The 24,589-nt window shown below is 48.6% G+C and overlaps 1 protein-coding gene across 1 annotated transcript in view; it reads left to right on the top strand.

Annotated features, from left to right (window-relative positions):
- TPO (thyroid peroxidase) overlaps positions 1 to 24,589 on the top strand; it is a 52,398-nt gene that overhangs the window by 7,853 nt on the left and 19,956 nt on the right. Inside the window, exons 3-7 of the mRNA XM_058550697.1 lie at positions 5,495 to 5,655; positions 7,950 to 8,082; positions 14,973 to 15,102; positions 18,083 to 18,289; positions 19,412 to 19,930. Of these exons, the coding sequence (XP_058406680.1) occupies positions 5,495 to 5,655; positions 7,950 to 8,082; positions 14,973 to 15,102; positions 18,083 to 18,289; positions 19,412 to 19,930 (1,150 nt within the window). The remainder of the gene's footprint in view (positions 1 to 5,494; positions 5,656 to 7,949; positions 8,083 to 14,972; positions 15,103 to 18,082; positions 18,290 to 19,411; positions 19,931 to 24,589) is intronic.

The following is a 24,589-nucleotide window of genomic DNA, read 5'->3' as shown; positions in this document are numbered from 1 at the left end:
TCTTCTGGGACGACCAGACAGTGTTCGCCATTTCTCAGACTGCTCCCTGGCCTTGGGAGGGTGTCTTGGGCAATTTCTCACCCAGGACAAGTCTACTAGTGAATTGAGGCTGATCCAAGTCTCCAAGGTAGGTTTTATTATCCATCCTGAGGAAGGAAACGGAGGCGCATGAGGCTTCAGTGACTTTTTCAGTGTCACTCAGCCATAGGCCAGGAGCAGGGAGCAAAGGCAGGTGAAGGAAGGCTCACATCTCACTCCTTATCAGGCCCAGAGCACAGAAATCCCATTTCACAAAGTCTCCCCCAACACCGAAATGTGGCCCCAAGTGTGTTTTATCTTTTTGTGTTGATAATTAAATGGAAACGTAAAGATGGGGGAAAATTTCTCTAGGTGTGTAATCAACAAGGTCTTCTGAGGTTGTTTTTAGAAGTTTCTTTAAAAACTCATTTGTTTAATATTAGGAGGTATGTTTTAGACTAGAAATGCTAAGTTTTTTTCCTTACATGTAACTATTCCTCATTTAGGGTTAAAACAAGCCCTTAATTTGCTATTTGCTTACTAATCATAGAATGAATCATTAAATTTTAATGAAGAATTAGTATTGACAAAAATATCCAAATAATTTCATGCTCATTTATTTATTATTTGTGAAATAATAAAACATGAAACCTGAGTTATTTAAATAAGATAATTACTCAGTATATTTTATCCTTAAAAAAATTCTAAAGTAACTTTGTATCCTAAAAACTATGGTTCACACATCATGTGATTTCTGCTTCCTTCATAAATTCTGAAACAAGGAAAAAAAATCCAACCTGTAGCATCCGCAGTGATCATTAGGAATATCAAATGGCCTTTCTCCATTTTCTCCAAAATTACTCCATTTTGCAGACATGTGTATGAGCCTGATACTGGGCATGAAAAGATAAAGTCCTGGCCATGGAGGAGCCAGAGTCTGGTGGACAAGACAGTGGTCTTGATCTTGTTTGTCATGAAGTGGAGAGACACAGAGAGGGAGACAGAGAAAGAGAGGCAGAGACAGAGACAGAGAGAAGCAGAGACAGAGACAGACACAGACACAGAGAGAGAGAGGCAGAGGCAGAGACAGAGAGAAGCGGAGACAGAGAAGGAGACGGAGACAGAGAGAGAGATGAATAGAGAGAGAGACACACAGAAAGAGAGACAGAGACATAAAGAGAGACAGAGAGATAGGGACAGAGATGAGAGGGAGAGAGAGAGGAGGCACACACACAGACAGAGAGAGTCAGAGAGGAAGAAGAGGAAGAAGGAGGAGGAGGAAGATTAGAGGGAAGAAAAGAAGGAGAATCAAAGGAGCGTCAGGGAGGCGCCTGGAGGCCTGCATCGAGGAAGGACTCAGCCAGGTCAGGGAGGGCGTGTGGACAAGAGTCTCTCTGGACTCAGACAAGAGCCAACCTCAGGATGTGGGGCAGGACAGAAAGCGCCAGCAGGCGGATTGCTGCATGACGACCGCCTCTAAGACAAGGCGAGCAAGGGAGGGCTCAGCTGTGACAGCAGACTCAGCCTTTGTCTAGGGTGTCGGGTGTGGGCAGGAGTCTGGGCCCCTGTGTCAGGGGGGTGTGAACCACCCCAACCAAGGCAGACAGGAGCCAGGCTCACCCCCCAGAACCCCTGTGAGAAACAAGCACCTCCCAGAGGGGTTTCTGCCAAGGCCACTCTTAATGAGGGAAGCATCCTAAATGCCGCAAACGTTCACCGACTTGCCTTTAAAGCAAAATCTAATCTCTTAATGACTCTTTGACTCTCCCAGGATAAAGGTGCACACAGTTTGTATATCCAGATCCGGCCCCGAGTACCTGGAGCAATTCCCTTCCTTCCTTCCTCTCCTCATTTCTGCAGGAAATGGAAGCGCTTGCATCAAGCAGGCTCTGGGTCTGCGGAAATCAGAGAACAAGGAACCAAATGTCCTTATTAGGCTCGGTAGCGCAGTGCTGGAGCCGTGTTCCCATCTGCCGGGACTCACATCCCTCCAGCCATAAACCTGTTCCTTTAGCATTCAGCGGCAGTTCCGATATCCACAACTTGCTGGCGGTCCCAGAATGTGTCCCACCCGGAGCACCAGCACTCAGGTTGGTGACATCATTTGAGTCCGTTTACTCTTGGCGTTAGAACATTCCTGGCGGTGCCCGGGTGGCCAATTGGAAAGCTAAGGGAGCATTTCTATTTAATGAAGACGACACCATTGGACTGCGTCCTCCGTTTCCGAGAGATCCAAAGGATGAACGGGAACATAAATTTGACGCATGGCTCTTCTCCTGGCTCTTCACAGTAGGAATGCTGGGACAGCTGGAGCCGAAGTTCTCCAAATTTGAGTTCGAAATCAGATATTTTTGCCGAAAATAAGAATGTGCATCTGTCGTTTCTTAATGTCTTACTCACGTTCTAAAGCTGAGGCCTTAAAACACCTGCAGCTGTGGCCTGGGGTGTAGATGGTGATCGTGTTGCTGACGTGCATGTGGAATGACCCACTGCTGACCCTCCCTGGGAAGCAGCAGAACAGAGCACACTCCAGCCCACTGAGCAGTCACAGAAAACACCTGGCCAAACTCACACGACCTGCGAGAGCTGGAGTCCTCACAAGGTGGCTACGGAGGGAAGGGGACCACCAGCGAGGGCGTCTCTCTGTGGGGGCTCCATGGGGCTGCCAGAGACGCCCCGGTGCAGAGAAGGACACGTACCCGAGGCACAAACCCTCAGTTGTCATCAGCCTGTCCTGAGACAAGAACAGCCAGCCTGGCATGTGGGGCCCCAGGACAAGGGGCCCTCCACCTAGAAACCAGGTGGAGGGGCAGGGAGAAGGGCGTTTTGAGATGCAGCCACCTTTAGCCCAGTGCCAGACAGATGTGTGTGTGTGTGTTCTCTGGGCTTCTCATGCCTGCCTCAGTCAGAGCTGAGCCACATTCATATATTGTCTTCCAAGTCACATTTTGTTTGAAGAAAACCTGGAGAACAGTCTTGAAGAATATCTATCTGTCTGTCTGTCTATCTATCTATGTATCTATCTATCTATCTATCATCTATCTATCTATCTATCATCTATCTATCATCTCACTGGAGGTCAGGGTAATGCAGTGACTAGCAGAGTGGGCTATGGAATCAGACAGGTAAGGGTTTAAATCTTATTATTATCCCCTATCCAGTTCCAAGTGGAGAAGTCTGACAGTCCAGTGCAGTTGGCAGGACTACGTTCCTTCTGAAGTTTTAGGAAAAAATTTGTTTCCTTGCCTTTTCCAGGTTCCAGGGCCCACCTGGGTTCCTTGGCCCATGGCCCTTTCCTCCATCTTCAAGCCATAACTTTGCATCTCTCTGACCCTTCTTCCACAGTCACATCTCCCTCTTCTGTCTCCCTCTTCCACTTTTTTTGTGTGTGCGTGTGAGGAAGATCAGCCCTGAGCTAACATCTGATGCCACTCCTCCTCTTTTTGCTGAGGAAGACTGGCCCTGGGCCAAAATCCATGCCCATCTTCCTCCACTTTATATGGGACGCCACCATAGCATGGCTTGACAAGCGGTGCGTTGGTGCACACCTGGGATCCGAACCTGCAAATCCCGGGCCATCGCAGCAGAGCGTACACTTAACCAATGTGCCACCAGGCTGGCCCCCCTCTTCCACTTTTAAAGACATCTTTGGTTGCATTGGGCCCTTTTGGACAATCTGGGATAATATCCCCATCTGACAATCAACCAATTAGCAACCTTAATTCCCTTTGCTATGTAGCCAAACATATTCACAGGCTCTGGGAGTTAGGATGTGGACATCTTTGGGGGCCATTATTCTGTCTACCACAGAGTCTCGGAACCACACAAATGCTGACACTGGCACTGCTGTGTGAGTGATCACTTCATTTGTCTCTGAGCCAAGAGTCTCATGTCTTTGGCCCACATCCATGAACCTGTGGCAGGCTCACGTGTTAGCTTGTCAGTTGTGTAAAGTGTCAGTCCCCTCAAAGTTCATGACTTCACAGTATCCTTAAAAATGTGTTGGCACATATGTATGGTGACAGATAGAAACTAGACTATTGGTGGCGAACATGATGCAGTCTATACAGAAGCTGAAATATAATAATGTACACCTGAAATTTACACAGTGTTATAAACCAATATGACCTCAATACAATTTAAAAAAATAGTTGGTGGTCTCAAATACAACTATTTTATATGTTAAGTTGTATGCCATATGCATTTATGTGAACATTAGCGTATTTCTAATGTACATGTTGTGAGCGTGTGTAGTTTTTATATCTTAATATTGTCTCCATCACTCACTGGCTGTCAACCTGATGCAAGCTCCTTAATTTTCAATGAATTAATTTCCTCAACTGTAAAATGGGCAAAATTATAGCATCTATCTCTTAAGGTTTTTCTAAGTAATCACCTAAGATATGAAGTAATACAGGCAAGCGCTCAGCTCAGCGCCTGGCACATTACTGCCCCTCAGTAAGCACTGTATATCCTTGGTTATTATTAACAAATGAAAAATATAAATAATCCATTCAATCACAGCCAGCAGAACAGCTGAGAGCACAATGAGGTTGTTTTCCCCCCCGGTCCCAGCGTTGTGAACCACAAATCTAACCGTCAACAGGAGGGGGTTTCCTGCCAGCGCCTGGGTTCTACCTGGCCCCTGACCGTTCTCAGGTTCGCATTAGGGTTGAGTTCTCAGACGGGGCTCCTGGAGCCTCAGTGACGCCACTCTGCAGGTGCCACCCAGGTGATGCCAGCTTTGTTGCAGAGGCCACCTCAGTCCTGCTCCTCCAGGGGCCCCTGGGACCTGAAATGCCAGTGGGCAGGTGGGCCTTTAAAACCCCTGATTGGTCTCCTGTGGTTGGAGCTGCTGGAATCTGAAAGGCCCGGGTACCCACACAAGAGGACAGGGGATGCCAGCCGGTGAGGGTGACCCGAGTGGCAGCCTTCCCAGATTGCACTTTCTATCGGGGTGTTTTCAGTTCCTACTACAGACAGCTTTGTTGCTGCGTTCTGTTGTGAGGTAAGTTGATTCTCTGATTGGAGGAGAAAGAGCAGGGTTTTGAGCTGTGTCACAGCCTCTGCATGTATTAGCTCTGAGACCTCAACAGGGCTGCATGCTTTCAGAGCCCCCTTCTCATCGTCTGGAACCCAAACAAATTATGTCCCACTGGATTTTGATGAAAAGGTTTATGTTATCCAGTTGTTATGAGAATCAAATGAGTTCAGATATAGAAGTTTCTAAAGTGCCAATATTGGCACTTTATTCTCCTCATGATTGAACACTAATAGATTATCTATATTCATACCCTGTCCCTTTACTGAATCCTGCCATCCTGTGGACAGGATCTGTGTAAGCTCCAGCCTTGAACTCCCCACAGTGCCTGGGATCTGGTAGGTACTCAATAGATGCCTGCTTAATTGATTAGCAATTAATTGCAAAATAACCATAAAAGAATAATTTATTATATATCTCCTCTTTGTGCCGCAGAAACCTCAACAAAAGGGAGATCGTTTCTCCATCGCAACTTCTGTCTTTTTCCAAGCTCCCTGAGCCAACAAGCCAAGCTGTTTCCCGAGCGGCGGAGATAATGGAAGCCTCAGTGCAGGCGATGAAAAGGAGAGGTTACCTGAAACTTAAACCTCCAACAGGTCAGCTCACGTGGTGTCCCTCTCCACCTGGGAGCCACAGCCCCACTGGGTAGACCAGTTGACTGTTCAGGGCCGGCGGGCGTTGGGCAGGGGTGTTTCTTTCTTGTCACCACACATGGTGGGATTCCCTGCTCATCATAGGACAAATGCACAGTTCTTTAAAATGCGGATCAAACAGTCACAATATTTTGTTTTTCTTAGTCTGGGAAACAGCTGTTTCTCTGGTATTCAAATCAAACATGGAGAATCAGCTCTATCATCTAAGCATCTTGTTCTGTGGTTTGAAATAAGCTAGGAGTTTTTCCATGGGCTCCCTGCCGACCAAGTTAAAACTTGAGGGGCTCATTCATAGAGGTCCTTTGAGGAAATACATTCATGTGGAAGGCGGCATGTTACAGCAAGTGAAGGACGGCAATCCCAGCTTCTCACTGAGTGGCCATTGTGTTAGTGGACTTATTCAAGGCCTTTGAGAACCAGTTTGCTCATCTCTAAAATGGGGATGATAACACTGGCCACTCACTCAGATGGCCATCGACAGGCAAAAATAAAATCTAGGATCAAGTTGCATTAGATCTAAAGCACTCTATAGATATAAGATATTGAGATGATAACAATTGCAATTAAAAGGTATATTTGTAAGTCCTATGATGGGGACTAGAAACAGGATTTCTTTTTTAATGAACTTACTCAGACTTTCTCAGTGTGGTGCCATGAGCTACTTGGTCTCTGAGTCCTTCCTCCTAACCAGCTATAGATTAACTTAATGCTGATTTACTAAGCTTTTAGAATAAGACACTCAGCTTAACCAGAATTAACTAGAATTCTCTGATACTTAACAGTTAAGTTGAATTGATTTTTATAAAAACCAAAGATTCATTTGACATGGTTTTTGTTCCAAATCATACAGTTGAAAAAGTTTCTAAGGACTGCTGTCCCACTGTCCTGTCTTGGTACAAGCTAGCGCTCCAGTAGAGATGAGCTCTGCTGTTAGGAGGTGTTGCAGGCCATCTGGTTCATGCTGTAGAGTCACAGCAGCCTCTGCTCAGGCCTGTGGGTATGGGTATTTAGGGAGATTAGGCTGATGGGTTTGGTCCAGACCATGATGTAGAATTGAAGAACCCCGTAATTTAGGATGTTTTCTATTATTTCCTTTACCAACATAGCCAATCCAGAAAATTCAGAATGTGAGAAAAGTGAAAGGATGCCCAATCACCTCATCATCAAGCAATATCTACAGTTAAATGTCGGTGTCTTTCCTTCCAGGCTGTTTCCCAACACTGGTTTTGTTTATTGATGTAGCCAGGACTGCGTGGTTCTTTTTAATGGACTTTGTTATACTTTATAGTCTGCTTGAGCATTTCCTGATATGAAGTATCTGTACTCATCTGTTTAAGGAATGCACAGGTCTCCTTTAACTGAATGCAAATTGTAGTCTAAGGTTTATTTACCTTTTCGCATAGAGTCATCCCATCGAGATCGTTCAGTGAACAGGAATTATTAAGGGGCTAGTTTTGTTTCTCTCCAATTTGAAAATGGAATGCATTCCTTCCAGTGTTTTTCAAGTGAATATCTCAATTTCATTAGTATCTGGTTAATCAGTTTTATGGCATTATCTTTGAAGATTCATACAAGCCATCCCGGAGAAAGGACCAATGATTCCTTCTACTAACAGACAAGAAAGCAGAACTTGCTTTGATTTCTTGAGTAAATAGCAACAAAATTGGCTCACACACACAAAAGACTGTTTTCTGGGGCTCTGATCTAGAAAGATTTACAAGAGAACCAAAATTCAATATGAAGGGAAAAAGAAGGGTTTTGTAGAGGGACATGTGAATACTGTTAGCAAACTTGACCGAGGTTTGGTTTTGGGGGGAGAATTAAATACTACAATATTCACTGTCTTCTGAAGCACTGGGCCCGTGGCTGGACACACTGCCTCAGCTGTGCAGTTGTGACAGACTGACACTTGGAGATGTGCCAAGTGGGACTGCTGGTGACTCGGAGAAATGGCTCATCTCTAGGGGCTCAGAGCTCTTAGAATTGCTTTTCTGAAAGATCACAGAGCAAAAATAAATTTAAAAAACTCACATTCTTGCAATAAGGGGACTCAAGGGGATTAAATGAGAGTGCAATGGATTTAAAGGAGAAGGAAGAGCTTCCTGCAAAGAATGACGGTTATGTAGGAATCCCAGAGTCAGACACTGGAGCACTTCTGAGACCACAATAGGAAGTGTAACTCAGTAGCTAGATTTGTTACTGCAAATAGAGTTTATTCTTTGATACTTTTTCCTCAGATATTTTATCAGAAGATCTCCTGAACACAATTGCGAATATGTCCGGATGCCTGCCTTACATGCTGCCCCCCAAATGTCCACACACTTGCCTGGCAAACAAATACAGGCTCATCACAGGAGCCTGCAACAACAGGTACTCTCCTCAGATTGTCTTAATCGTCCTGTGTAAGCTGGATTTGAACATGATTGGAGGGGACTCCGCAGACCATTTGTGAATCTCTTCCCACCTCTGAGCTCCCAAGTCCTCCATCCTCGGATTACCTCACTCAATCTGCAAGTGTCCGCTGGACACTGTCCTGGTCTGGCACCGCCCAGCCCGTCACGCAGTGTGAGGAAATGACATGGCCCCAGGGACAGCCCGTTCCATGGGGTGGGATGGAGATAGTCAAAAAATAAGACATTTAAGAGGATGACAAGTAATGTGAAGAAAATGTAGCAGAGTAATGTGATAGAAAGGGATTGGGCTGGACCTCGGAGATTCAGTGTTCTGGGAAGGTCTCCCGAGCTGTGGGTTGGAACTGAGACCAGCATTATAAGGATGACAGTCTAGGAGAGGGAGCTCTTTCAGGCCAAAGATGGCATGACTGGGTTTCATAGAGTAAGGACAGGCCCAGTGGGAGAGGCCGTGACTCAAATTTGAATGACGACCAAACCAGGTGCTGAAAGGGACAGACATAGTGGAGGCACAGAGAAGACGTCCAGGGGAAGTTGAGTCAGTGCTCTGGCTGGGGTGGGGGGAGGGAGGCTCCGGAAAAAATGGCAGCCATCCATTCATTCATTTATTCATTTATGTATTTATTCAAAACGTTTTGAGCACCATTAGGTGCCAGCATGGTCATACGTGCTGGAGATACGACGGTCTCTGTCGTCAAGGAGCTGATATTGGGGGACTGTGGGCCCCAGTTCACCTGAGAGAGTGCAGGTTCACACCTGTGGGTCCCACATAAATATTAATAGTTGCCTCTTTTTTATTACAAAAAATTTCCTGATTCAAAGAGTAGATTACGTGATGACTCTACTCATGGACTAACAAAAAACTCAGAACAAATATCGAAATGAAACAAACAAAACAGTGATGACTGTGTGGTGCGGTCAGGCAGTGGGAGAATGCACGCAGGGTGTTACTGTAAGACAGTCAGAGCCATTTGGTTTAGTCTAGGGGTCAGGAAAAGTTTTCTGGAGACGTTGACACGTGAGTGATCAAATCACAGGAAAAGCAGAGATCTCCCACGTGGCCAACACGCCTTTCTGTGCTGTGCCAGAGCTCCCCTCCATGCCGCTAAGCAATGTCCCCCGGACACCGAGCCCCACTCTGGCCCCCTTCCTGAGAGTTCCCTGGGCCTCCTCTCTCTGGGTGGGCCCCTGGCCGTAGCCTCGGGACAGTCTCACGCTGTGTGGTACAGGCCGTCCCCTCTCATGTGGCCCTGTGCGAGTGCCACCCTACAAAGTATGTTGTCGCTGCCTCTCCTCTCATGGTCGAATCTTCTTCCTCCATCAGCCCCAAACCCCCCTCCCTCCAGACTCTCGCTAGGTTGCTTTGGTAGCTCTCCAATATCTCCTGGGCTCCCTGGTGCCCCCGCGGTGTGACCAGTACCTCTGCACAGCTCTGCTGGCCCTCTCCCTGCCTGAGATGCTCTTGTAGCATCAGCGACCAGGAGCTCTGTCTGCCCCCTCCTCAGGCTCCCTCAGGGGCTGGTCTGCGTCCAGGTCCCTCCGGGACAGTCTGTGTCCGGCTCCCCAGGTGGCTGGTTGCGGTTGTGTTGACATTTCTTCTTTTCCTGACTGGAATACAGGCTGCTGAGGGATGAGCTCCTCAGCATAACATCCTATGTAGTAAGTTCTCAGCCGATATTCTCAGTACATTGCTCTGTGGCTGTCTTCACGGTGCACATCCATAGAGCACATACTAACACATGATTTCTTTCACGGGCCCTAAAAGTCCCAGTCAGTTTCAGAAGTTTTGTTTCAATCTCCAGTCAGCATGTTTAACATCATCTTTTTTATTCATATATGGGGATTAAGGAATTAGGGCAGATATTTCTTTCTGATACACCTTTTTTTAACTGAGAAAGTTTATGTTCCCTCTGAATAGTTCTGGTTATTAAGCTTAGTTTCTACGTCATTGCCAGGTTATACTATGTACCTTTTATTTCAATTTAAAGGGAATGTTTGTCGTCAGCAGGAAGCTAGAGTTTGTTTGTTCGAGATTCATCAGTGGTAAGAAGGCTTTTCAAGGTTTTGAAGAATTAAATCTTGGATTTATTGATCATTACCACCATTTTATGTTTCCTAAAATTTCACCAATGTTTCTTATTTCTTTTGGGTTTACTTCACTATTATGGTCTTTCTTCTAGAATCTAACTTGGATGCATAGTGGGGTTTTTTATTTTCTTTTTCTTTCTTAGTAAGTTGTTTGTTATCCTGTTACTGCTGCTCTGGAACCAACAGCAATGTTATGTTCCCAAATACCTGTGGGTGTTGGCTGTGATTACATCTTTAAGTCAAATGTTATTTGGAATTTAACTTTTAAAACTCTAAATTTCTAAATGATGTATTGTAAAAATTTGTTCATTTCTACTAGTTTTATTGCATATGGTGTGATAGATGTGTTACATATGTGTGATGAGGCTTCTGAAGTTTGTTTTCCCTTTATTGAGATTTTCCTAATTGCCTAGGATATATCACATACAACTATTCATTGAATAGTGGAAAAGAGAATTTTGTGTGTGTGTGAAGAAGATTGGCCCTGACCTAACATCTGTGCCAACCTCCCTCTGTTTTGTATACGAGACGCCTGCCGCAGCATGGCTTGATGAGCAGTGTGTAGGTCCCTGCCGGGGACCCAGGCCCAGGAACCACAGACTGGCTAGTTGGAATGGCTCCCAGTCAAGTGGCTCCAGCTGGAGACCCAACAGATAATGCGTGGAGCTTTCTTGCACTTCAAGGCTGCCTGACAGGGCATTAGGCATCTTTGGGAAACCAAACTAATTCCTCAGGCCACTCACGGACTATCTGCTGCCGCAGGGCAGACGCTTCTCTCAGGGACTAGCTGCTGCTGCAGGGCTGACGCTCCTCGAGGGCCACACGTCCATACAAAGCAGCACCGTCCTCATTCACATCCCCTCACTGCGGAGAAAGCGTGAAACAGAGGCAGTTACGGCAGAAGTCGGAAGCTAGCTTTAACCATTGTATCCTGGCACATAATTAATTTTCTCTAGGACATAAACTGTGTGGTACTGTGCTTCTCTTCGGGAGAGGGCGTGAATTCCTGGCTCTGAGTGTTCCCACGACAGTAACTGGAAGGCCACGTGGACTGGAGTCTCCTGCATCAGTCTGGAGCTGGACCTCCGAGCTCTCTTCAAGCTGGAGCGCAGAATTGCCTTTCTCTTTAGAATTCAGAGCATCACCAAGTCTGTAGTGACTGGTCCCTAGGAGAGAGGAGTTAGTGTCACAAATAAATCACAGAAACTCGGGGCCACTGCGGAAGCACAGACATCTGTCTCCCTTATAAAACTCTCCTCCAGAAATGTTCCTATTCGTTTATTTTTGTCAGCTTTACGGCCACCTTTCCAATGCTGCCATTAATCCAAATCTAATGAAGGAATAATGGGGTGCTAAAAGTTGATCCCACTGGGGGCAGAGATTCTTCTAACACAAGTGAGCAGCATCTGAGAGCGATGCCTCAGAGCCTTGAGGAGGGCCGTGTATGGTGGCCACGGGTACCCCAGATGGCACCAGATGCAGCGTGGACATTTACTGCACTCTCTCCTGGGCCCTGCTGAACAGGCTGAGGCTCTGATTATAAGGGTTAAGTGCACGGAGTTGCTGGATGTGCACAGAAACATGTGAGTGCTCCTGGGCTAGCGTGACATCCTAGTGAGCTGCTAAAACATAGAAGTCAATCAGCAAAAACAAAAAAAAAATCATTGCCTACGCAGTGAAATTAGCATTCCATTATTTTTAATTGAATGAAATGGCACCTCCCCTCCGAGCAGCACTTATGGAATTTCAGTAAAGACAAACCAACTGTAACGCATCTGAACACTTTATGAAAGCGCTCTCCAATCTCCCCACGCTGACTTACTGCGGCTAATTAAATGCATTACTGTCCCACGTAGTTTTGCAAATTGAGCCACTTTGATGTACCGGAGATCAGCAGGATATTAATAATAGAATTATTCCCCACTGTACTGTCCCTACAGACATACAGACATCACTGCCTACTGCCACTAATCATCCTTGAACGGTTCCCGGGTAACGTAGCAGTGATGCAAGTGACAGCAGCAAAAAGTCCCTTTTCTGTGGTGTCAGAAACCCTCTGGTGTCATTAGGAGACTTGCAGATGGAAAGAAGCTCACCCCATTCCTTCTATCACCAGGACCAGGACTGAGCCTTTAAAAGCATGGACTCCGTGGCCCAGATTAGACAGCTCCCAGGAGCACATGGCTCCTCTCGTCCTTCTGCAGAGCACCTAAGTCAGTCACGTTTCTATAAGAATGATCAATACACGTTACGTCCACGATGGGGATAATAATTTAGTGTCAAAACAAACCAACTAATTTTTAAATATCTATATTTCCAAACACTCCAAAAATTTTTAAAATTGCTTAGCTTGTCACGATTCCTGCAGACTTCACTCCCAGCTTGTTCTAAGTCTGCACATCAGATACATGAAGGAATTTTTAAAAGTCTGGGTCCCCATCTTTTCCAACTTAAATGATTTTGCCATGGGACTTCGAGAACCCCACACCTGGTGTGCACCGCACATCCTAGACTCGCAGCCTCAGTCCTTTCTGTCGCGATGACTATGCAGCCACCACACAGACGCCCAGGTGGCGGTTATTCCCATATGGATTTGTTGACAAATGCCAACGGAATGTGGAACCATAACAACTTTGTACCCAGAATAGTCCATTCAAAAAAAACAAAACAAATTTTTCTCTAACAGAAAATTCCCTTTTTTTTTTTGCTCTTTGAACTGATATTCCCATTCTGATTTGTCTATCTGTTCAAATGTAGGATATTTTATGATAGAAGGTCTTTTATTTTCTCCTTTTACATATTCTTTTACTTTTACATATGCTCTATAGACGATTTATTCTTATATCATATAAATGTTATGTATTCATTTATTTTATGTTTATATGTTTTATCAAATATTTATATAGTTGCATATTAATTTATATTATTTACATATTTATTTATATATTTTACATATTTATATTATATTTTATAAATTGAAATTTCATATTTAGAAAAATTCCAGAGAGCATAAGAGTCCAAGTGTTAACTGTTTTCTTCAAGATTGAGAGTTTTTTACAATTCTTATTAGGACACAATGAACCAAATCAGCATAAATATATTACAAATGTTGATAATTAATTATTAAACATAGAAGTGCATTTTCATTGGAATTAACATATTGATGAGATGGATAGACGTGTCAGCTAGCTCATGGATCTGTTGGGTGGATGCTACCTGTGGGCCGAGTGACCTGGTAGCCTGAGACAGTCTCCATGGACACCTGTTACCCCAACAACGTGGTTCATTATCAGTAGCGCTCCCTTTCCCTCTGGATTATGAATTACATGGTCGACAGCAATCCCGTGCCTGCTGTCCGCTCTGCAGGTGTGCAGCGTCAGAAACCCTGCAGCGTGGACAGGGAGTCGGGAACAGAAGTTTTGTTACAGTGATGGAACCTGGCTCTCAAGATCACTTCTGAGGTGTATAAGAAAATGAACACATAATGAGCTATCATTGAAATTACTTCCATTGATCCAGCAGCAAACAACTCAATCAGGTTGCCCTTCAATTTTTTTTTAACAAAAATTGGAAAGCACCTGATTGGCACAAGGATTAGTTAGCAATCATTAAGTCTTTCGTTTTCTCAATTTCTGGAAAATTTTCCAGGACATATCAAATGACTTTTTATTATACCTGTGCATTTTACTTAGAGGCACCTTCCTTAACACAATATGCTCAAAAGTAGTTTGTAAAATCAAAATATTATTGAACACAGCTTTGCCTCGTCATGCACTTTATATTTTTATCAAAATATATTTCAACCAATAGAATAAAACTGCAGACCAGTCTATTTATGGAAAACATTCCCATTTACCCTGATTTGCTGAGTCCATTCTCATTGTCAAATCCATCAACCAAATATGACTTACCTTCTCTTAGAAAAAGCCTGACATTATTATTATTATTATTATTTTTGGTGAGGAAGATCAGCTCTGAGCTAACATCTGCACCAGTCTTCTTCTGTTTTGTGTGTGGGACGCTGCCACAGCACGGCTTGATGAAGGATGTGTGTAGGTCCACGCCCAGGGTCCGAACCCATGAACTCCAGGCCGCCGAAGCAAAGCACACAGACTTAAACACTATGCCACCTGGCCAGCCCCCCTGACTAATTTTTAATTCAAATAAATGTGTTAATACATGCTCCCTTGACAACCATCTCACTTCTGAATTTAGAACATTTCAGAAAGTTCCAAAGAGCTCTGTTTCTAGGAGAAAGTTGGTCCTAAAGATAAATACATATGACAGGAAAAGGCACAACTCCCCCTATGGCTGTATGGCACCCTGATAAAGGATGTTAACACAGCATTATTTCAAATTTTCTCTTTGCTGGGGGCCCCAGAAGTTTCTGTCCTCCAGGGAGGTGTCCCACGGGGCATCCCACAGGTTGAGAGACTAGTCATTGGAAAGGGAAGGTGAGCACAGAGCATCGGCGGGCAGGACGCCTCAAATTCAGGTGCATTTCCAGGCCTAGGAAAGAGTGCTCTGGAATGTGGGGCTTTGGAAGTTAATTTCCTTGAGAGTCTCCCTGTTCATATACCCCCAGGAAACCTCTCCGTGCCACTGGGTCGTGCACCCCACCTAGAGACCCCTCTTTCAGCCAAGGGTCTCTGGGAAGCCAGCTCCCTTTATGTTCCTTGAGAATGGTTTATTATATTTGGAATGCTGCTTCCTTCCTTCTTCCTCCCCATCTCACATGCGCCCCCACTTCTGTTTCCCCAGAGACCATCCCAGGTGGGGAGCCTCCAACACAGCCCTGGCAAGGTGGCTGCCTCCCACCTATGAAGACGGCATCAGTGAGCCCAGAGGCTGGAACCCCCACTTCCTGTACAACGGGTTTCCACTGCCCCCGGTCAGTACCTCAGAACGCCGCTTAGACGGAGTTGGAATTAGGTTCCCATAATGCTAACAAACCTCCCATGCCCTTGGAGGAGACCCACCTTTCACTGAGCTCTTGGGCACTCTGGCGGGCTCTGTGCCAGGTGCTTATGTAATGCTTTTGACCCTCACTCTCCTGTGAGCTGGGGAATCACCATCTCACCTCACAGCTTAGGAACTGAGGCTCTGCATGATTCAAGTCGCTGAGCCAGCGACAGGGACGATGCAGATTGAAATTTATTTTCCTCTGACTCTCTCTGCTCTTCACAATCACTCCAGGGTTTTCAAATACATTTCTTTACTTGGAGGTAGAAGACTAGGCATGCTCAAAGACACCTGTTAATTAACTAATTCACTCATTCATGCAAACTGATGATTGCCACTTTACTCCCAGAGGTGATTTATTTGCTAAGCAAACTTATGCCCAATCTACTGCTCAATTTGGTAAAAAAAAAAAAGAAAAAAAGGGATATTTTGCCCCCAATTTGACTACTTTCTTCACTGAATAAACCGGTCTGTTTCCTCTTGTACCACGTTCGACAACAGAACTCTTTAGGATTATGATGGTGATGCTCTGTTCAGCCCAAAGGATCTCAGTATGGGAAGTCAGGATCTCTGACGCAGATCAGCTGCGGACCAATAATACTCCACCCCTAAGTTCTCCCATGGAAACAAACAACTTCGCCAGGGCAATTTTTCCAGATGGCCGTGTCGTAAGAGGACCACGTGTTCCTCAAAGCTGGGAGCACCAGTGGCAGAGCGGGATGCTGTGGGGCATGAGCAAGGCTCAGTGTTCCCAGCTGCAGAGCACCACCTATATTTGGTTCTCTCTTCACCCTAACTTGCTGCAGGTCACTTAACCTCTCAGCCTCAATTCAACTATCTCTAAAATGGGCTGATAATATCTTCCCCATCCTGTGCTAGATGCTGGACCACTTCAACCCCTGAAGTGTTTTGAACTCTAAGTATTATGAGACTATGATTCTTTAAACCTATATTTGCTCAGAGTTATATAATTTTTTAGAAAAATCAGAGCCCGAGTATCTTTAAATGTAGACTATATTAGTTTCTTACTCCTGCTATAACAAATTACCATGATTTTAGTGGCTTAAAACTACACAAATTTATTATCTTCCAGTTCTGTAGATCAGGAGTCTGACGTGGGTCTCACTGGGCTGAAGTCGAGGTATCAGCAGGGCCGGTTCTGCCTGGAGGCTCCTGGGGACAGTCCCTTTCCTTGCCATTTCCAGCTTCTAGAGGCACCCGCATTCCTGGGCTCATGACCTCCTCCAAAGCCAGCAGCATTGCATCTCTCTGTGCCTCCCATCCAAAACCACATCTCCTGTGACTAAAGTCAAGAAAGTTCTCAAATTGTAAGGACCCCTGTGATTAGATTGGGTCCACTTGGAGATCCAGGATAATCTCCCTATCTCGAGGTCCTTATAGGAACCACATCTATAAAGTCCCCTTTGCCATGTAAAGTAATATGTTCTCAGTTTCCAGGGATTAGGGTATGGACATCTTTGGAGGGCCATTATCCTGCCTACTACGGTCCAACCTCTGGCCCCAAAAGATTCATATCCATTCTGCATGCAAAATGCGTTTACTGCATCCCAAGGTCCCCAAAAGTCTCAGCCGATTACAGCATCAACTCAAAGTCCAAAATCTGATCTAAATCTTACCATTTTAAGAATCCCAAATCTCATCATCTAAATAATCTATATAAAGTATGGGTGAGGCTCTTGATAAGACTCCTCCTTGGGCAAAATTCCTCTCATTTGGACCTGTGAAACTAGAAAACAGTTGTTTGCTCCCAAAATACAATGGTAGGACAGGCATAATGTAATAGCTGCAGACATCCTGGTTCAGAGAGGAGGAAATGGAAAGAAAAAAGAAATCATTGATCCCAAGCTACTTTGAAATCAAGCCAAGCAAACTCCATTAGGTTTCAGGGCCTGGGAACAACCCTCTGTGACTCCAAGCTCCGCCCTCTGAGTCATGGACTACATCGCACTAATGGCTAGTGGTTTAATCCATGACTCAGAATTTAATCCCCACGATAGATCAACATTTTTATACCCCATTTGCAGATGAGGAAACTAAGGCTCAGAGCAGTTAACTGACAGGCCCCAAATCACCACAAACCAATGCATCACACCAACAGAGCCTGGGTGTCTGTCTTCCCACCATAACCCCAGTGACTCAACCTTCACTGAGCGCCAGCCTTCCTGTGAACTAGCACCTGTTAACTTAAAAAGCAAAATTGCCTGTTATTTTAATCTCCAGAAGAGTTTTTTGGGAATAGCCAAAAGAGTTGCAATCTGGGATATGCATGCTGTGGTGAACCATAGGCAAACCCAGAGAACACAGGAGGGGGCTACTTTTACAGAGAAAAAGGGGGCGAGGACAGGGCTGTTCAAAAGGAAAGTCCACTGGGGGAGAGAAACAGATTAGGGTGGCAACTGGCTTCTCATTGGCTGAGCTGTGGTGTTCCTGATTGGCTGAGCTGTGGTGTTCCTGATTGGCTGAGCTGTGGTGTTCCTCATTGGCTGAGCTGTGGTGTTTCTCATTGGCTGAGCTGTGGTGTTTCTCATTGGCTGAGCTGTGGTGTTTCTCATTGGCTGAGCTGTGGTGTTTCTCATTGGCTGGGCTGTTGCTGGGTGGGCAGAGAAATCTTCCCTCAGTAGTAAAGTAGTTGTATTTCTGGTAGGAGATGCAGGCTCCTCTCTTCCTGTTTGGTGACACTGAGGACGTGATGGGGCCTGAGTGCTCCCCAGCAGGCCTCCTGATCCAGTTTAGTTAAGGTTTCTTGTGTTAATTTCCACACACCACCCCCTGACCCACAGGCTCCCTGTCCTGTGCACAGCACCACAGGATGACACGCAGGCTCTCCAAGCTCACCTTTCTCTGCAGTGTGGACTTCCCACACGGTGACACGCTGGTCTCTCTCACAGGTCCGGGAGGTGACAAGACAAGTTATTCAAGTTTCCAACGAGGCTGTGACAGAGGATGACCAGTACTCTGACCTCCTGGTGGTGTGGGGGCAGTACATCGACCACGACATTGCGCTCACGCCCCAGAGCACCAGCAGAGCTGCATTCGGGGGAGGAGCCGATTGCCAGCTGACCTGCCAGAACCAAAGCCCGTGTTTTCCCATCCAGGTAGGAGCTTCAAGCTTTTACTTTTATTATGAAACTAATAGATGCCGTTTAAAAAAATCAAACAGAAAAGTATAAATGGAAACATCAAAGTCCCCCTGCGTGGTGTTATGGGGGGGCGGGTAACAACATATGAATTTCCTAGGCACCCCGCCAGAAGTTACCTGTGCACATCTGTGCATGTGATACGTGTGGTGCGCTTTGCTTACATCTACTGTGTCCTGCATTGCTCTGAACCTGAGTCACTGCCAACAGTTCTTACACTTCTCTTCATATCATCCAATGGACAGAAACTGGATTGTTTTACGCGTCTTAACACCCCACTGTGTGTATGCAGTATAACTGGACCGATTCACTCATCAATGAGCTAGGTTGTTTTCAGCTTTGTTCTTATTCTATGCTGCCATGAATAATGGAGCAAAGAACACATTCGGACCTAAATCTCGGTGCACGTGTGCATAGCTAACAGGTCGCTGGGGATAAAGCTGCCAGATCTGGAACAGGTGCAGTGAAATTTTGATAGATATTACAAAATTGTTCTCCATTAATGTGGTTCTGATTTTCCCTCTTACCAGCAGGGAAAGAGACAGTCCAGGCAGGACTTTTAATCACTTCTCCTTAGAAAACATCTTTGAAGCTGGCAAAGGATGTTTTCCACCTAAGAGCAGACTGTTCGGGGCTCCGTCCTCACTAGCGTTCATCCCCCTCACTGAGCAGGTTTCCCGGCCCCGCTGTGCTGTGACTAGGAAGGCAGCCCCCCGGAAAGAGCTTTCCGGTGGGCGAGCCAGACAGGAGAACCGGCGGTTACCGTACTTTGAGTATCTGCAGAGGAGGCCCCAACAGGCAAGGCACCTAAACAAAATATAGCAAAAGGAAGAATTTGGGGAAAGGGAGAAATGAGCACCATCACAGCTGCGTCACTGACAGCAAAGGGAACCCCACCCTCCTCTCATCCCCCTGACCCTGGGAGGAGGGAGAGGGTTGGCTTGAACTGGCGGCAGAATGTGGGACTGGACACCAGCAGAGACACGCGGTGTTGGAGGGTCGTGGCCAGCCTAGAGCTTCTAGTGTCTTTATGAAGGTGCCCAAGAACCGGAGGTCACCTGCTCTCCCCTCTCCCGGCAGCTCCCCGCCGACGCCTCGCTGACCTCGGGCCCCGCCTGTCTGCCCTTCTACCGCTCGTCCGCCGCCTGCGGCACCGGGACCCAAGGCACCTTCTTTGGCAATCTGTCCACGGCCAACCCGCGACAGCAGATGAACGGGTTTACCTCTTTCCTCGACGCGTCCACCGTGTACGGCAGCTCCCCGGCCTCGGAGAAGCAGCTGCGGAACTGGACGAGCGCCGAGGGGCTGCTGCGGGTCAACACGCGCCACCAGGACGCGGGCCGTGCGTACCTGCCCTTCGTGTCTCCGCCCGCACCCTGGGCCTGCGCGCCCGAGCCCGGCGCCGACCCCGCGGCCCGTGCGCCCTGTTTCCTGGCGGGGGATGGCCGCGCCAGCGAGGTCCCCTCCTTGGCAGCCGTGCACACGCTGTGGCTGCGAGAGCACAACCGCCTGGCCGCGGCGCTCAAGGCCCTCAACGCGCACTGGAGCGCCGACACGGCCTACCAGGAGGCGCGCAAGGTCGTGGGCGCCCTGCACCAGGTGCGCGCAAGGTTATCCCGGGCGCCCTGCGCGGGTGCTCAGAGCCCTCCTGGGCGCCCTGCACCAGGTGCGCGCAAGGTTGTCCTGCGCGCCCTGCGCGGGTGCTCAGAGCCCTCGTGGGCGCCCTGCACCAGGTGCGCGCAAGGTTATCCCGGGCGCCCTGCGCGGGTGCTCAGACCTGTCGCGGGTGCCCTGCACCAGGTGCGCGCAAGGTTGTCCTGCGCGCCCTGCGCGGGTGCTCAGAGCCCTCGTGGGCGCCCTGCACCAGGTGCGCGCGAGGTTATCCCGGGCGCCCTGCGCGGGTGCTCAGACCTGTCGCGGGTGCCCTGCGTGGGTGCTCGGAGCCCTGGTGGGCGCCCTGCACCGACGTTAACCCAGCCCGCTGCCGGAGGACTGGGTCCCTGGCTCCCTTGTGGGAGCTGCTCATCCGCTCCAGGGCTGGCAGTGAGGATGCGGCCAGGTGACCAGCAGCAAGCACAGCTGCTCAGCGAGCACAGGTTCAGTTCGTCCAGGGCTCCCGGTGCCCAGATCATTCCAAGGGCTTTACCGATTTTAGCTGTTTGTTTAATCATCGTAGCAACCCTTTGAGATGAGTGTCCACCGATGATTCTGATATTTTTATATTTTGGAAACAATGGGGAAAATGAAAAGGAAAATAATCTGTGTGAGATTTGGGAATTAGCAAGTTACACTAAGAGTCTATTATGATGATTTTTAACACTGAGTCAGAGGACCCTGGATGGGGTTCCAAGGTGGCCATTTGTTAATTGGGTGGTGTTGGAGAAAACACCTGTGGAGTTCAGTTACTGCTGTGACTGGTCTCACAGCATTGTCGTGAGGAAGGAGGGCACTGTTTTACGTTGCTGGTCCCCGCTTGTGTGTGTGTCCAGGCCCTGCGGTGGGCACCTGGGTACCCCTTCGTCCTCTCCAGGACCCTGTTAGTCCCGCGTTACAAAGGAGGAAGTGGGGTCTTGTCCACGTCCTCGCAGTGACCTCCTGACGGAATGGGCCGCTCCTGGGCACAGCCTGCTTCCTCCCCCCTCTGCTTCTCTGTGGCCCGGGCACCCAAGGGTCAGACCAGCGGCCCCAGAGCCCTGCTGTGCCAGCGTCACCCCTTAGATGCTGGGTGGTGAGGGGCACGGACGTGCTCCAGGACAGGCTGGTCCCCAGGCTGATGCTTGCGATCCTTCACCAGCCACAGCAGGATTTCGTATTTGAACACCTGTGTGCGTTAGGTGAGCATCAGCCAAGGCTGAGCAGGCGTGTGTGTGGTGTGTAGTGTGTGTGTGATGTGTGTGTGCATGTGGGGGGGGGGGGGTGTGGGGTATGTGAGCTGTGTGTGTGAGTGTGGAATGTGTGTGGTGTGTGTGTGGAGTGTTTGTGTGGTGTATGTGGTGTGTGTGTGTGGTGTATGTTGGGGGTGTGTGGGGGATGAGTGTGAGTGTGGAGTGTGTGTGGTGTGTGTGTGCTGTGTGGTGCATGTCAGGTGTCTGTGTGGTATATGTTGGGTGTGTGTGGGGGGGTGTGTGGTGTGTGTATGGAGTGTGTGTGGAGTGTTTGCTGTGTGTGTGGTGTGTGTGAGTGTGTCTGTGGTGTGTCTGTGGTGTGTGTGTGGTGTATGTCGGGTGTGTGTGGTGTATCAGGTGTGTGTGGGGAGGGTGTGTGTGAGTGTGGAGTGTGTGTGGCGTATGTCAGGTGTGTGTGTGGTGTATGTCAGGTGTGTGTGCTGTATGTCGGGTGTGTATGGGGAGTGTGAGTGTGAGAATGGAGTGTGGCTCAGGTGTTGGAATGTGAAGGGAACCAGGTGCACAAACAGTCTGACTGAGGCTGTCACCCCAACGCCGAGTCTGAGCTGGCTCGCTGGCTCGAGGCCCGGCCAGGCGGGTGTGGATGGCCAGTGTCAGTCACTGCAGAGGCGGGGAAGCCCACGACGGGTGTGTGAGGGGCGCTCGGCAGATGTGGAGGACGTGACACTGACGGCAGTGTCATGGGCCCGAGAAGCTCGTCGAGGCTTTAAGTCAAAGTCAGGCGGCTGGTCGTCCACCGGCCGGCCTCCCTGAGCAGAGCGGGATCCAGCTCCGTCCTGAGACAGCAGCGTGAAGACACAGGTTCCGTGTTCTCGGTGTCGTCCCTCCTGCATGCCGTCTCTCTGAGGTCAACCCCAGGTGACCACTCTCCCTCTCCTGGTCGCCACCACGGGACGCATTGTGTTCTGGCCGTTTTGTCGTGACACGTCTGTGCCCTTCCCGGATGTGGGCTCCAGGGAGACGCAGGTTTCCGTGGGTCTGACTCCTTCCCAGCACCTAGGAGGGGTCGGCACAAAGCAGGCACTGCGGGAAACACATTGACTCTATGAATGAAGCCGAGATCCCAAGAACAATCCCGGCGCCCTGCCCGGCCGTCTCCCCAGAGCCAGGATCTGGTTCAAACGCTGTTTGCAGGAGGAAGAACCTGGGGCAGCTCGGGGCCTGAAGTGAGCGGCTGGCTTCCCGATGCGCCCGCTGTTCACAGAGGGAAGGGCCACGACTGTCAGGGGCCCCGTCCCTCTTCTCAGGACAGTTCTGGTATTTTTCAGGGTGTGCTTTACGCACCGCGTGGCCCTGGACTTGTAAGTTAGAGAGAGTTGAATTCTGGAATTCTGAGAGCCCCAGCTGCCTGGAAACACTGTCGTTTGTCTGCCTGTTCCTCTCAGGAAGTAAAGAACAACGATCAATAGAAAGGTGCATTTCAGCATCGCGTTTCCACCTCTGCCGTCCATTTGCTCTGTTTTCTGCTTTTTTATTTTTTTTGGTGAGGAAGATTTTCCCTGAGCTAACATCTGTGCCAGTCTTCCTCTGTTTTGTATGTGGGACGCTGCCACAGCGTGGCTGACGAGTGGTGTAGGTGCCTCCCCTGGATCCAAACCTGCGACCCTGGGCCGACAAAGCAGAGAGTGCAGAACTTGAACCACTTGGCCCCAGTTTTCTGCTTTTTTAAAGTGTTGATATTCTTTTCTTCTTAGTTTTACATTTCACTTTCAATTTTCTTTTTGTATTTTTTCAGTCAGTAGCTTCTCTGTAGTGTTTTTTGAGAACACCTTTGAAACCTTAAAATGATGAGAAGCTGTGTTTAATGTTTAGATAAAACCACAGCTGAGACTTCGAGCTGTATTTGAAAGAGCAACAGTGGCTGGGAAGACTGTCACTCTTTCCCCGGTTTTATGACCCACAGTTTGGTGACCTAGGATCTGAATCTCTCTCCTCCTGAAAAGCATTAGGTAATTAGTAAAAATATCAGCACAAATTTTAAAAAGAGAGATAGCGTCTGCCCATCCCCAGCGCCTCTTCCTGAGAGCCAGCCAGGGCTGGGCTGACCCAGGGCTGGGGCTCTCTGCTCCTGGTCAGCTCAACCAGCCCGAAGCAGGAGGCCCAACTTCAGGGCAAGGAGCACCTTCTCCCTCTCCTGCATCTGTCCAGCCCCACACCCACTCTAAATTTCTCAAGGTCCAACCCCACCCCTACTGTCCATGAAGAGCTCTGCTCAGGACTTGTTTGTGGACAGCTGACTGAAGTGTCCCCTTGGCCCCCCGGACTGATGCCCTTCTGCTTGGATGCCAGCCCGGGGTCTCCTTTGTGCGAGCTCGTAGAGGCCAGCATCATCTTAGGAGGTTTGCACAGAGGAAGTGCTCAGGAAGATTTGCCCTTGGTGGCCTCGGGTCCTGCAGGTCCCCAATTCCATAAGCCCTGCCTCCTGCCACCAAGATCAGGCTCTCACACTTACAACCACCCCTGAGTTAATCTCGGGTGTTACACACAGAACTCAGAATCTGGTGCTCACTCGACAGGACCTGTGTCCTAAAGACTGGCAGGAGGTGGGAAGGAGAGGCTGCCAGTGCAGGTGTGGGGCAGAGACAGGACAGGAGATGAGGAGTGGTGGCCTGCAGGGGACAGAAGCTTTTGGTTTGGTTGTGAATATTCCTGGGTATTGGAGAGCAGAGCCGTTTCCACAGGACAGCCTTCCTTCCCAGATCCACAGGGACCAGCAAAGACTTCCATTAGGTCATTTAGGCCAGGCCAGACCCAGAGGAGCAGACTCGCTACGCACGCCCGTCTGCAGGAGGCAGCCGTCCTCAAGGAAGAGGGGCTCGCAGCTGAAGCTCGGCAGCAGGTCTCAGCTGCACCTGCCCAGCCTTGTTTCGGGTCCGTCGGTCACTCTTCCCGGAGGGAGAGATGGATAAAGACGGACAGTGGACTCCTGAGCCGGGGCTGGAAAGACTCGAGGAAGGACTGTCCCTCAGCGGGAGCTTTTGCTGCCCCGTCCCCTGGCACCTGAATGTCCACGGACGAGGTCTAGGTGCTTCTGTCCAGAGATGAGCTGCAGCGGCTCCAGCCCCCAGGCCAACCTTTCCAGGCCGCCAGCCCCTGCCTTTAGGGGGACCATGTCCGGCTGGTTCCTGCTGCAGAGTGGCCTGCAGGACGGAGCAAACCTGGACCCTGGCTGACCCCGTTGTGGGTCGGTGGTGCACCTCCTCAGCCCCCAGAGCAGCCCTCAGTACAAGATGGGAATCCCGTCTCTGGGGAACCGACACTGCGCGGGTTATAGTCAGGCTAATTGGAGAGAAAGTGCGAGACTTCCGCAGGGAGCAGGCTGGCCCTGAGAGGTTCTCACTGAGGCGCACGT

This window comes from Diceros bicornis, chromosome 12, assembly GCF_020826845.1.
Source record: "Diceros bicornis minor isolate mBicDic1 chromosome 12, mDicBic1.mat.cur, whole genome shotgun sequence".
NCBI classification, from domain to species: Eukaryota; Metazoa; Chordata; class Mammalia; order Perissodactyla; family Rhinocerotidae; genus Diceros; species Diceros bicornis.
The sequence above is the reverse complement of the archived record's forward strand: the minus strand, read 5'-3'. Positions and strand labels throughout refer to the sequence as shown.